General features: G+C 38.0%; 1 protein-coding gene across 1 annotated transcript in view; it reads right to left on the reverse strand.

The window, feature by feature from the left end:
* Positions 1–2081, reverse strand: part of LOC110470436 (vitellogenin-1) — a 42950-nt gene extending 40869 nt beyond the window's left edge. Inside the window, exons 1-3 of the mRNA XM_021530080.3 lie at positions 2042–2081; positions 1710–1730; positions 1335–1486 (exon numbers count right to left, since the gene is read on the reverse strand). Of these exons, the coding sequence (XP_021385755.2) occupies positions 1335–1486; positions 1710–1730; positions 2042–2081 (213 nt within the window). The remainder of the gene's footprint in view (positions 1–1334; positions 1487–1709; positions 1731–2041) is intronic.
* Positions 2082–15175: the final 13094 nt, after the last annotated feature.

The following is a 15175-nucleotide window of genomic DNA, read 5'->3' on the forward strand; positions in this document are numbered from 1 at the left end:
TGAACACAGCTGGCAATTCTTGCTTGTAGGTTTGTGATGAAAAAATTGTCAGCTGGAAACTGCCCAGGGAACACAGCCTTTTGTTTGGGCTGAATGTGAACCAGTAGGCTGCAGATGAAAGTTTAATTCCCTGAACCATCCCTCCAAACTGTCTAATTTAAATATAACAGCAGCAAAATAAACTTTTCCCAGAGAAGAAGGGAATAAATGTACTATTACTTTTAGCTTAGAACTTGCCCAAAAAGTTATGGGGTTTTTTTCTCCTTTTCTTGCCTGAAATTATTTCTGAAATGGAAACTTTTCACAAATGCAGTAACACCAGTAAAATTATGTTAGAAAGTTTTAGAGAACAGGAGTCAATTTTTGGTGAAGACTCACTCTGGCACACCAAGAGCTGTTCAGGCAGGAATGAAGGAGGATCTGGGATAAGGACAAGACTGCTTCTGCCTCTTTTCTGGCAGGGAAGCTTTCTACTCACCACTCCAGATGCATGACTCTTATTTCCTTGGCTTTTTTTTGTTTTGAAATCCATCCCCTTACAAATGGGGATCCCCATCTAGATCTATGATAATTTGAATTTACAAAAATACCTAGTAACAGCAAGCTAATTCAGGCTGGAAGGTTACAACATTTACAAGCATTTATTAGAAGGCCACCAGTCTTTTTAACCTAAAGTGTTCAATATGCCAAATTAAAGCTTTTAAAAATGACATTTTTCTTCCCCGCATACACAAGACTAAGTGGAATTTGTGTAAAGCAATTGAGGTGTGCATTTCTATATGCTCATTATAAGCACGTATAGGCTCTTGTTAGATACAAAAGTGTATTCCACATAATCAAAACCCTCAGTAATTACTCAGCAAGCAGTAAAAACATACAATTGAGGATGACAAAGAATATCACTCAGGAACCTTCAGAAAAAAGAAGGATGACATTAATTATGCTAAATATTGAATCACATGCAACTACTGTTGCATGTTTTATTGCCTTTTGTCTGCTGGTTATGAAATCAGTTGATTAAATAATCCTAGGTTGCACAGTTTGAAACAATTGGATTGATCCAGTAATAAATTATTGTGCATTTCAAATTACATTCCATTGTATCCCTGGCCACAAAGCAGAAGAAATCCTTCAAGCCCAAGGTTGGCTTGAGCTGAGAATTACCTTGCAAAGTGCAAATAGAATTTAGGGCACTGTATAAAAAATAACAGTGTTAGTTGCATTATCCCTGAGTAAGCATGACACATGATGAAACCCAATAAGTTCACAAAAGCTTAAAAAAGAAGCTAAGTATGATGAGAATTTTACCTTTAAAATTGAATACAATTTCTTACCCTAATAAGACAAAGTTTTGGCCCAATACCACTAATTTCCACTTTACTTTTTATTCTTATTCCAGATCTCGCAAGTCCTTTCTCTGGAAGTCCACTGAGAAGCGTGGTTTCATAATCAAATGTATAAACCTTGTTTTCACTGAAATCAGGTTCTGCAAAGAAATGGGTTCCCATAAAATATTATACACAATGTACAGAACATTAATGTACCCATTAGAATGTATGGAACAAAAAAAGATGAATTTGTTCATTTTTGCATTGCACCTGAACTAAATTAGCTGTTGTAAAGCTATATTAAACATTGATACACTTTTCAGATTCTATTTTTGATTTCACTCATTATAAGTATTGTAAGTTGATAGGAAAATAACTTACGGTAATTAAGATGCTGGCTCCCTGAAAGAGAAGAAAAAATAGAGGAATTAAATGACAAAGAAAGAAAAACAACTCCAAAATGAGAATGTACTGTAGTATAAAAGGCTATATCTCATCTTGCACATATAGCATAAACCTTTCTAATTAACTTTACTTCTATTTTAATGCCAGCCAAATTCCTTTTTTTTCTTTAAAGAACAAAAGAAGCAATAAAATATTTTTCCTACAACATGTTAAAGTTCACATCTGCCAGTGAAATATATTTAGGTTCTGAAACCTTTTCCTGAATATACAATTTTAAATTCATCAATGCAGGTAAGTTAGATACTTACCCACTAGGGTTAAAACCAGGGCTAATATCAAGCCCCTCATGATGGGGATAAAGTAAAGGTGAATGTGATGGGTTTCTCTTTTATAAAGGCATGAGATATCACATGTTTCTTTTGGCACATTAGCTTGACAAATAAGTGTCTTCTAGAATGCATATTGATCAATCAAAAAATAAACATTTCTGAGGTCACGAATGCTGACAAGTTCAAATCACCTCATGATTTCAGCTACCTTACTTTCTATATAGTTCACCATGTTTGTGAGCCCTTTGATATTCAGCAGGACACCTTGGCAGGTATGTGCTTGAAAAGAGATTTAATTTTCAAAATATCCTGCTTGCTATTTTCCTCCATTTTATTTATACAGTAAAAAAATTACTAAAATTTAAACTATGCAAATATAGTTTCTCCATCCTAACTGAAATAATTTAGTTTTCTTCCAGTCATGTCTTCAATCTCCTGATATTTTACTCTTCATAAGGGTCACTGCTTCAGAGACAAACCTTGCTCACATTGGAACTCAACTTTTAGAGGAGAATTTGTGGTTGATTTTACAGATTTAGCCTTAATTCACCTTACAGCACATAGGCATGCAATAAGAAACTGCCTTTCCATGGTATCTACCATGTCTGTCTTTGCAAGCATATCTTGTTACCCACACCTGGAAAGACAAAACTTGTCAGTATGACAAGTGGTTAACAGTGAAAGTTTATACTAAGAAAACAGGAGGGAAATTAATCTCTTTGTTTATAAGAAGAATTTAATAAGAAGTGAGTTACATTTCCAGCAGGACCTCAGTAAGTTGGGACCATTGGGTACTTCTCAGTAGGTTCTCATGGGGCTTTTTCTGCTGTCACTCTTGGGGAAATATATCCAGAATTTCCCACTTGTAGCAATAACATTTAGATCAATCCTTAGCAAAACCATGTCAGGAGGGAGTTTGCTCCCTAACTTCAATTATATGTATTTTTTGCAAGTGTTTAACATTTACTTTGAATTTAAACGTGTCTTTTGTTCAAATGATAAATTAAATATCATATAAAAACCCACCTGCGTACAAAGGTTACTGAGGGGGCAGGAAGGAGAGCTCAGGAATGTGTACCTGGTATTTCCATGAGCTGTGGAAGGTGCAACACAGCAAACACTGCACTAAGTCAGGCAGCCAGACTTTATCCTCCAGGAGGGGAACAAGGATTTCTCTGCTGGTGCTGTCCATCAGGGAAGAGAAGGGAGAAACCTGAACCCAGGTCCTGAGGTCTTCATCTTCAAGCCTGGAGACACATTTGCTACAGGCCCCATCAAACAGTCCTTTACATGATTTTTTCATCTGCTTGGAGTGATGCCACCTGACTGAGGAATAACGAAGTCCATTACTGTGGTGCCAGGGCACCTGAGCTGGAGTCAGGGATGCAGCTGCATGGTCCCTTTACTCCATCATTGCTCCACCAGGAGTCAAATGAGGGCTCCTCCACCACCAGGCCCTCCTGAAATCTTGAGGATTTTAGTATCACAGCTTTCCTTCATGAAGAGATTGATACAGAATTGTATGGGTAGTCAGACCTTCCCTGAAATGAAATTTACCCAGTAAAATATATAAATATATAGTAGACACATGAACTATTACAAGTGATTAATAATTACATTTTTGGTTCAGTGTGAGCTCAGGTGGTGGAAAATTAAGTGCACACAGATTTCCCTTGATGTTTTTTCTTCAGGTGCTGAGTCCTGTGAGCTATGACAAGGCACACCATGTTTGTGAGCTCTGTGAAATTCAGCAGCACACCTTGGTGCTGTGAGATGTAGTCAGAAACATCCTTACAAACAGCTACATTTTTTGCAGCCAGAATGGAAGTAAATGCACAGCAGTAAAGTAATACTGTAAGTGATAACATGCACCCTGCTCATCACTGCCACAGCTTGACCTCTGCAGTAATATTGTGCTATCATATTGAGCTCAACTAGCTCCATTCCACAGGGCAGAATGTACAAGATAAAGTACAGAACTGTATGAGAAAGAATATTTATTTAAACATTGTTATTAATGGCTCATTGAAATACTGTGTGAGGGACACATACATATTAAAACAGAACTATAGCAATTTTCAAGTTTAATAAAAGGTTTTATAATTAAGGTGTAACGTGAATAAATTTGTTCTAAATGTGTAGTGAAAATACTGCATTTCTTTTTTCTAATGAAGCACATGGAATCTAAGCTTACAATCACCATGTGGATACCTGATTGTGAAAATAACAACTATAATAATTAAGATGGTGCAGGCTGCCATTTTCTCTTCATTTGCAGCATGTACTCCTTCTTTTTAATAGCTCCTCTCTACCCAGGCATGTTTCCTTGGGGGAGAAAAGAAAGTGATCTCAGAATTGTTGTACCCATTATTACTTTAAAGGAACTACCAAATGAATGCAGTAAGTAGAGAGGAGACACAGCTAGAGTTTTAGGGTCACAGCACTGAGCTGTAATCCTTTCTTCAAAGTAGAGACATCATTCCAGCTAGTTCTGAGGGAATAAACAGGAGATATATCACTTTAAGGAAATGGATAAAAGGAGGAAAGGTAAGAGGTACACTTTTTAAAGGCAATACATTTTTTCTTAAACATTCAATAGATCACGTTGGTGAGCAAGAAAACACATGAAAAATAAATAATCCACAATCAAGCAGGCCCTCCACAAACAATTTCCAAGTGTCTAATTTAGTTGCACAGGAAGGAAATTTAATGTGGGCAGAGGCTTTATACACAACCTGTATCTTTTCCTTTTTTCTTCTTTTAGGCATAAACAATGAAGAAAAGGGATTGTTAAAAAGCAATGGGAAATATCTTGGGATTTTTTACTTTTAAAGAAGAAAATATATGGTGTTGAGTGTTACAGAGAATGTGATGGTTGTATAATGAGTGCCGTAAGAGGAGATAGACTGATTTTACAGGGCACTTGCACCATAAATGAAACATGAATACAGCCTAATTAACCTGATTAGAGCTATTGCTTCTACACAGCAATTGTCTTTACATAACACATCCTGCTTGAGTAACAGAGTCTTATTATCTGCTGTTGTACTGCCACCGATAGCTCTGCACTCTCCTTGTTCTGTATTCACATGGCTGAATTATGGTGCAGTGATGCCATTTCCATCCTGCTAATGTATAGCCTAATGACAAAGCAGAGATTAGCCAAACAGCTCCCAAGCAACCACAGCAGGTTAAAACAGATATAATCAGTTGGCTTTTTAGCCTTCAGTTTTCCTCATTTCAAAAGATTTTTAAAAGGAAGCTTCACACCTATTTCATATTTAACATTCACTCCTTGAAATTTTTGCTCAAAATATTCAGCATTTGTAAGAGTGGCACAGCCTCCAAGATAATGTTTGATATTCTCTCCAGAGACATCGTCTAATGAATGAGAATGTGTTCGAGGTTGGGCTAAATTGCCATATGCTTATTCTAGTACATTCACAAAGGGATTTTTTTCCATTAGATTGTTTTAAAAGGGGTTTTGGTTTTTTTTCGACTGTTATCCCAGTTTGATGCTGGCACACCACCACTGGAGTGATAACTGTGGGAATTGAATACAAAGTTTAAAAACTAAAACAGGTAGAAATGCTATTTATATGTTGTCTAACTTTTGATGTATGCATGGTTTGAAAAATACTGTTAGTCTAGATTAATAGAATGCCTGTAGAATTTTATTCTGATAAATTTGCTTTTTGCTAATATATGCTGCTAAGATAAAGCCACATTTTGGTGCATTTTGTGAAGTAGTTGTTGGGACTGTTCCTAAGGCCAAGTGTGCATTGCCTGTCATTTCCAGACAAAAGATTGAAATTACAAAGGGGAATGGGGAATCTAACTCTGACATTCTCAATCTGAAAACAGATTGCTTTGATACGACTTAGTTTTACTAAGAAGCTCAAAGGTTTTTATTTGTATTCAAATATGGAAAACACATTCTGAAGCCTGACAGTCCACCACTGTGGCTACCATCATTGGCTCATCAGCCAGCATACTGATTCAGTGGCTTCAGGATTTCCCCTCCCCTTTCAGGATATACTATTTCCCAAGTCATTCAGTAGGGTTAAATGTTAGACAACTTGCATCTGAGGTTTGAGTCATGTCATATTTGAGGACTGGTGTTTGCTATGTAATTCCATTGCACTAGAAGATAACTAATAAGTTTATCTTAACCCTTAGGCTTCATGGTCACAGAGTGATTAGCTCCTGTGGGGTTGGTGCTGACAGCAAGCCAGGTAGCCCTGAAATTCAGCCGTGTCAGGAGTCCAGCTCAGTCACTTTGGGGATGAAATGGTGACAGCACAGACAGGACACAGAGCTCTGTGCACTGCACTGCCCTGCTCAGCAGCCTGAGCTGCTGCTTGGGACTGCCTGCCTGGCTCCAAGTGTCATGGCTGGTAACTCACCTGAGGGAAGAATACTTGTGTAAGGTTTGTTGTGACAACTATGGCTCTATAAAGTGCAGGCACTGCTGCAGGGAGGTGAGGAGAACCCACACCACCCCTTGCACCTCAGGATGAAAGCAGGAAGAGGGAGAATCCTGGTTTAGCCAACTTAGCATCACAATCCTTTTTTAGGAGGCATTGTGAACACAAAAAACAGCTTCTGCCACTTTAGAAAACAACCCATGACCCTCTGCTGTACTGCATGAGGATGCCTTTCTATCCCTGGAGAAGCAATGCCCAAGTCAGTGGTGGAAGAACTTTGAAAAGAAAGAAATTCTCAAGGCTTTATTTTTCTTTACAACAGTCCACGTTTATTACACTGCAAAAGTTCAGATTCTCCTAAGAAAGGAATTGGGCTTATTGTTTTTTATTTTCAAAGTGTGGAGCTGTAAAAATATATAATGATTTCTCAAAATTGTGGTCCCACTCAAAATGTGCAAAATTTCTTAATAATGAAGGGGAAACCACTGATTTTTCTTAGAAGTCAACATTCTCAGTTATAATGATAGTTCTTTTTTTGTTTCAAAGACATTCATCTTACTAACACACTGCTTTATATCTTAGCAGTACTGCAAGAACAGGATGGGTCTGGATCATCCCTTTCTAGTGCCAGAGTAACAGACAGGTCTATGGCATCAGGAGGAAGCTCACCATGAATTTACTCTCAGCATGGAATATGTGAGGTGGGTGATACCTTAGTTTCACTGTGGGTCACTGTGACATTAGGTCATGGGTCAGATTAGATAAGATGTGTATTACTCCTAAGGAAGGAGCAGATAATACCCAGCCAATTCAAACAACAGGCATTGACTTTACTCTCACAAAATAGGTAAAAAAGGCAACATCACCTACCAGGATTTAATGAAAGACTGTGACTTCCAAAGTATAAAAGGTCTGATCCTATACAAATAAGAACACATTTTGTTTTTAAGTTATTGTGAAAGTTAGTTCAGTTATAGATTAAGCACCATCATTAATTTTCATCAGTTTAAAAGAAAGTTGCTACATGGTTATTCCCACAACATGTATGTATTAATCATCATAGTATTTTCTGTCTAATTCAGTTACAGATAAAGGGAGTACTGATATTCATACCTGCTTATCAAGGACTTCAGTACTATGGTTCAGCATTGCCCATAAAAATCAGAGGGCAAATTAACTCTTGAACACACCTTTGGCTAAGACCCTGAAGATTTAATTTAATCCCCCTAGTATAAGGAATTAAGGCTGAACAAATTTGTATATCCAGGAGAAGTCGGATCTGGATGCAGATCCAGGCCTGCTGGATCAGCACAACTACACAACTACATTTTCTCCCATCTTGCAGAAAATCTTTTAACCATTTGACTGGGAATAAAGGAAGATTAAAGTATGATAAAAACTTATGATAAAGACTGTCTTTTCCTGCAAGAACATATCACTAAAATTCTATTCTCCACTGTGGTATGTGCAGCCTTGATGTGTAACTGCTCAAATTCTATTTTCAAGACTTTTAAATATAAATATAGGAAAAAGTTAAAGGCAGGCCCCTGCTCTCTACTCTCTGTACCCTGCATTGAAGTCAATGGTATCTGTTCATGGAGTTTAACTGGAGTTATAACTAGGGTGTGCTGACACTAATTTGCTCTTTGAGAATTCACTGTAACTTCAGTGCAAACACTCGAGGAATAAAACAGTTCTCAGTATGAATAGGACTTGAAAATCTGCTCTAGTATGGGTACCACTCAGAACACTAAAAACCTATGAGAACTTTATTTCAGAAGCCATCCAATTTTTTAACTATTCAATAATTTTTAAATAACAATACCTAAATTAATTTCCTTTTGCTCACCTTTGGAGAGAACACTAGGAAGATGGTTATTTTCTTGGTTTTCAAAAGCAAATAACTGGGAAGAAAACTTCTATATTTAATTTTCAAGAAATGCCTGCACTGAACAACAAATAATGTCAATCTCAAAACTTAAATTGGACATAATTATCCATTTTTTAATTCTTCAGAGAAAGCAATGGAATGAAGCCAGAGAGATTCCATGGATGTTTTCTTCAGTTTTGTCTTGTTGGCTTTCCTTTCCTCTTTGAAAATTTATTTGTAATTCATTCACTGTCTGAATTTCTTCTGGAATAAAATGATGTAGCTCCAATTAAATGGAATCGGGTCACTTTACTGCTGCTGTGTATTTAGTATTTTACAGTTGGAAGATGTGAATGTAGGAAGATGTTGGTTGATGCTGACTTGTTTTTCTAGAGACTTTCTAACAGGCAGCTGAGTTACCTTGAACTGATTATTAGTGCATAAACCCTCTAATTGAGGACTTATACTGTGCAAAACACAAAGAACCATAAGTACAGCCTAGCAAATAATTCAAGCATTCCTATTCACCTTCCCAGAATTTCTGGACACTGTAACACAAGTGAAAGGAAATTTGTCTTCCTCTTGATTTAGATTGACTTAAGATCTTTCCTACAGCAAAAAAACAAACAAACACCCCCCCCCCCCCCCCCCAACTTGGATTCATATATCTGTGAGTTTTCTGAAGTGAATTTTAACTTTACCACTCCATTCTGTACTTGTGCACTTCTAAATATTTGCAGCATATACCACAATCAGGTATAATAAATATGTGCATTTAAGCATATATATTTTTTAACTCCTAATTACTTATACAAACATTTTATACCACTTGTGTTCTTGGTCTAGCTATCACAGACATCTACACTTCAGTGCAGGTGCCAGTGGCTGCCACATCACACAGAGCCACAGCAGAGGAGCCTATTAACGCAGCCAAGGCTCTTAACACAAGATTTTCGTGTCTATAAATATCAACTATCTTTATTAGTGTAATTATTATTTATAAGCATTAAAGATATTTTCCAAATCTGCATATGTTTAGCCTCTCCAGACAGCTCCTGGGCTTTCTGTAGCAGCAGAGTGCTTGAGCAGATCATGGCAGTGCCACTGTTGAACTTGGAGTTAAATGATATTACCATTTTAGGTAGAAGTGGTGATACTAAGTGGCACTGCAGGCCCCCAGCTGGGTAATAATTAGCACTGATTCCATAATTGCAGAAGGCTGATCAATTGCTTTATTATATCATCTTATACTATATTATACTATACTTATTAAGAAACTCAGTAACCCTTGCAGACAGTCTGATACAGCTTTGACCTAATTGGTCAATCCATCCAAACACTATCTAGTGTCCAATTAAGAAATCACCCTTTGGTAAACAAATCTCCATGACACATTCTACATGTGCACAACAGCAGGTGCAACAAGTGGAGATAAGAATTGTTTCTTATTATTTCCTCTGATTTTCTCACAGCCTTCCCCGGGAAAATGCCTGGGAAAGTCTGTGCCTGCTCTCTATGGCCAGAGCTGCTGCCACAACTGAATTATTCAGTGTCTTTCTGGAAGATAGCAGCCCTACAACCTTTCAGCTCTCCTCACCAACCAATCTACAAAGAAACGTTGCTAGGCAAAACTATGGAGGAGTGTGGGAACAGCTAATCTTCCAGGCATAAAAGTAACTGCTGGTATCAGCAAAGGAAAATTAAAATATGAGACATACAACTGTAAAACAAAATATGATCTAAATGAAAGCACATCAGCAGATCCATCTGTAAGTTTCTGCTCACTCAACATGTTGGGAAACATATAGAAAAAGATAAAAGTGCATGTACAAAGACTTAGGCAACGTCTGAAGACAGGATAACAAATGTTCTGTCTTAATGAAGCATGGAAAAGAAACCAATCTCACAGTAAGTTTGAAAAGCCAGGCCAGTCACCTGGGAAACAAGAAAAAAAGGCAAACCAAGAAAATAGGCTATCAGCCTAAGCTCCACAAAGCATTCACAAAATATAAGTACCATAGACTTGTAAGTTAGTGGTTAATGGGCTCTAAAATGATAGAACTGTCTATAGCACACATGGAAACACAGGTATGTGAGCCAACCTTGTCACTGAAGATTACTGGAGCAGCAGGTTCAAAGCACATTGCAATGAAGACCATTATAGGAGTTTCTAGATACCTTTCTCTGACTCCAAGGAGCAGTTTAGCAAAGAGTTTGAAACAGCCTTTCCATTCTGAAGTTACAGCAAATGAGATTTCATTGCCATTTAATGGGTAAAATTCCTCATACAGGAACAGTTAGACTTGTGGACAGTTCTTTAAAATGGACCTGGACTGAGGTGATGAACCTCCAGCTATAAGAAATAAGGTGCAAGGAGCACGACTGAAGGCAAGAGGAGGATTGTGAATCAAGGAGTGTGATTCTTCAGAGCCAGGGGAAAGAATGTCCCTGAGTCAGCCTGAGCTGCCTGCCATGAAAGGTGGCACAAGGTGTGAGGAGAAGATCTGTGACAACTGTATGGAAGTGCAGGTTCAGAGAAGCAGCCAGGTTTTTCAGGAGGGTATTCCCTGACCCCAAGAGATAAGGGGAGCCTACTTTGCTAAAAAGCATGAGACACACAAGGTGCTGACAAACAGCCTCAGATTGATCTGGAGAGCGGGAAGGGATGATGGACTTCTCAGGGAAGGAGCTATTCGATTTCTCATCAGAGCACTTTGCCCTCACTGTCACTCATTTCGCTCTAGAGCCTTATAAGATCTTTAACTCAAAACAGGTGGTTTTGTCCTACTAATGAGACTTAATTGGAAACCTATTGTTTTTACAGGGAGACTCTAAGGTCTCCTCGATAGGCAGATCGAAATAACATGAGGGAGAAAGGGATTTAAACTGAAAGACACGAGTGACATTTTGTCCGTTATTACCTCAGTATTAAGTAGTTTATTTTTGTCTCTCTGTCTTGGAGAAAAATGGTTTGGATTTGCCCTTGAATATGAAAGATGATAGAGAGGTTTTAAACAGTTTAGATAAATACATGGTAAAAATTGCTCTGGAAACAAATGAGAATAATTTGAAGCTACACAATAAAAAAGATAGAGATATATAGAAAATTCTACTTTTCCATTTTGAAGTCCATTTAATATACTTCAGATTAGCAGACTGGAAAAAGGTGTCTACTTCAGTCTCTTATCTGAAGCCAGGAGCAAGTGTACAATGCAGAAGAAAGGAACCAAGGAAAACTTTTTATTTTTCTCTTTGATGCCTTCACAGATCCTTCAGAATAGAAGAGGGCATCAGATACTTTCTTTTTCTTAGTCTTGAAGAACTTCTGGAATAACTCTGAATTTTATGTATTCTGTTTTTTCCAGTTACCTTTTCTTTTTTATACAGAAAACTTATTTTAACATCTCCCACCATCTTTAACTTGTCTCTTGCTTTGTTGCATTGTAGAAACAGTGACTGTCTCAAAGTCAAGTGATGGCAACAATATTCCTCAGATGGCTTTTTTCTCTCCCTGAAAAAGCCCATCCTGCAGTTCTCTACACCTTTCACTAATATACATTACGTCATGGGGGCTTCAGGAAAGACTGAGTATAACTAGGGAGAGGTAAATACTCCTGTTAGATGTCCAGAGAATGGGAGCTCCATTTAAGCCATCCTTTAGGTGCAGCTGCCTCCTCCTGTGGTGCTCTGACTAGTCCACTGTGTCAGGTTTGGACACCAACCTTGCCCTTTCCCTCCCTCCTTTGGGACCTCACACAAGATTTGGGGGACTCTGTCTTCCCAGACTTCTCACAAAACTGGTCTTGTGCTCACCATAGGCATTGCTAACAAATGAATGATCAAAAAAACCCCAAAACCCAACCAAAGAACCCCAGATACCAAAGCAGAGTTACCTTCTGTGTGTGCGTGCCGTGTTGATTACCAGGGATGTAAATAGCTGCCACAGAGATGCCAAAAGGCAAAAAAACATAACTTCACCTCAGCATTATAGCACAAGGGGCAAATGGAAAGTGAGTAATAACAAATATATGAGAGGAGAGTGCAAAGACCTGATTCATATGCTGGTGAAAATTCATGTGCTGTGGTGGGAGTAAGGAGCTCTAAGCAGGGGTGTAAGGAGAGAGAGTAGAATGCTGACTTATGAGCTTCACTCCTACAAATACATTACTGTCTGACAGTAAAGTACCAGAGACAGCACTACCTGAGGTGTATCTGCCTGAAGGAGGTTAACAGGAATGCCATCTCTCCTCACATTTCTGTTTCTCATTCTATTTCATCAGGTAAGATCTCTCTAGCAACAATTTATCATAAACTCATTAGCAATCTCTGATAACCATGTGCTCTCCAGCTTTGTTTTCTCTCAATTCTTATGATCAAGAAATACACAGTTTTCTCTTCCCTGATTTTCTTCAGGTTTTTTTTTTTTTTTTTTTTTTTTTTTTTTTTCTAATGAAAGCCTGCAGTATGTAATGAACGATTGCTGCCAGGAGCACATTGCACGGTGTCTATGTGATGATTATGTGAGTGGTTCACAGTCTTTCACGTTCCACAGTATAGAAGTGAGCCTTTGGGGCAACTCAAAAAGTTTTAAAACACTTGATTTCATTCAGGGAAGAATCAAAGAGTTTCACTAGAAGAAATTGTCTTTACACATATAAAAAAGGGATCTTTTGGTTAGATGACAGAAAACCTGCATTTTGTAATACCGCAGGGGTTCTTTTAATAAGTCACTGAAAAGTTCCATTTGACAAGTCAAACCTTGAAATTTTTTTTCATACTTATTATAGCCAAGGAGGTGCTAACCCAATACAATGGGCAAAGGAGTGTCATCACAATACAATAGACCAGACAGAGTTAGTACAATGCTGGGCAATAAGGGATCTCACTATAATGAGTTGGAGAAGCAGTGTCTGCAGCATAAGAAGCATGCTTCAGAAAAGAGAAAAAAATGTGTTTGGTTTGTTACTGGTCATTTTATAGCTGCAATTGTAAGTCAATGCAATGACCTCTAGATGCTTAAGAGTCTTTAAAAAGCAGAATGATCATTTCAAAGGTTCACAGGCCAAAAGAAACCATTATAGTCCCTAACTGGGGGCCTCAGTAACACAGGCTTATGATTTCTGCACAATGTTGCCTCTATCTGACTTGGTAATTCCGAATTACATCAGTGGTGTTAGGCTGAGGCTCAGTTTGGACCTCTTTATTGCTCACATTGCTGCACTGTGAGAGCTACAGAAGTATCAGAGGATGAGATGAGAGTGTTTTCTCTTTACTTCCATTTAATTACATTTGAAAAAAAAATTGCATAAATTAAGTCAGCAATCTCCTTTTCTTGTACTTTTTCAGTATTGGTTTCCAAAATCTTTATTATATTTTTGGCCCTTAAGTCACTTTACTACATTTATGCTCATGTTCAAATTTCAAGGTGCACTAGCTCTGGCATCAGGACAATCCTATAGCAAGTATGAAAGATGTTTGGCTGGAAGAACATTCCCACTCACCACATCATTCTAAAGCACAACATGGGCAAAGGATGCTCAGAACAAATCCATACAATATGCTATATGTAAATCTCCACAGGATTTCAGCAAACTACACTCTGCAAATTTATGTGACCTACTTTTTCAGATTGCTTAGTGCATAATAGCATCCTTGCTGTCAATCACATGGCAACTGCAAGTATAATATATGCCCTTGATGTGGAAAGAAGAGAACAAGGCATAACTTGAATAAAACTTGGGCAAGATGTAGAAGAAAATGACGTGGGTAAGAGTTCAAATTTACAGCACAACAATACAAATGCTTGGTGGGGGGAAAAAGCTCTGCTCAGTTGCTGGAGACCAGAATGAAATATATGGGGTAAAATGGAGTAATTGTATACAGAGACACAGTTTGGATCACTTAGATATGCATGTGACAGACATCTGAAAGTCCAACTAGCACCTTTCCTGATTACCCAGAAGCCCTAATGCAAAGCTTCATAAAAAAGAGTGACATCACTGAATCACAGAAGAAGCTGAGTTGGAAGGCACCTCAAGGATAATTGAGCCCAGCTCCTGGCCCTGCACAGCACCATTCCCAGGAGTAACTCCATGTGCCTGAGAGCATTGGCTAAAAGCTTCTTGAACTCTGTCAGGCTGACTTCCCTGTGGAGCCTGTTCCACTGCCCAACCACCCTCTGGGTGAAGAACTCTTTTCTGATATCCAGTCTGAGCTTTTCTGATGCAGGTTTGAAGAGAGAAGGCAAGCACAGTATGTTGGAGTTAGCTGGTGCAGTACAGTTTAAGGAGGAGTGCATTTCTGGACCTGATTTTTAAAACATTTTTAATAGTTTAGTACTAGTGAAAAATGACATTCTTATTTAACATGGAAAAGCTGTAGTGGTATATAAGCTTTAATTCAAACATGGCAAAACACATCCCAGCTGCAAACATCACTTTTGACTTCAATAAGACCCAATTTACAGTTACTAAGAAAAAGAAACTATGAAATATTTCTGAGTTCCAATTGCTAAATGGCCTTCAGGAGTCAGAAAACTTGGTTTTGTGGTTCAGGCAGTAGATAAAGCCTGAGAAGAACTGGTTTCAATTTATGGATCCGTGTTGGTCTTGGAGCAAATCACACTTAATACAAAATGTGGATAGTATGTCATGCCTGTTGCACTATAAACGTTTTAAGGCAGGGAAAAGCTCTCACTAGGTGAAGACTCAGCATCTACCTCAAAGAAATATCTATCCTGGCTGAGAGGATGAGGTATTCCTATATTAGAAATACTGATCAATAACAAAAACAAATATTCCTGTCTTTTCCCAAACT

The sequence above is a fragment of the Lonchura striata genome, chromosome 9 (assembly GCF_046129695.1).
Source record: "Lonchura striata isolate bLonStr1 chromosome 9, bLonStr1.mat, whole genome shotgun sequence".
NCBI lineage: Eukaryota > Metazoa > Chordata > Aves > Passeriformes > Estrildidae > Lonchura > Lonchura striata.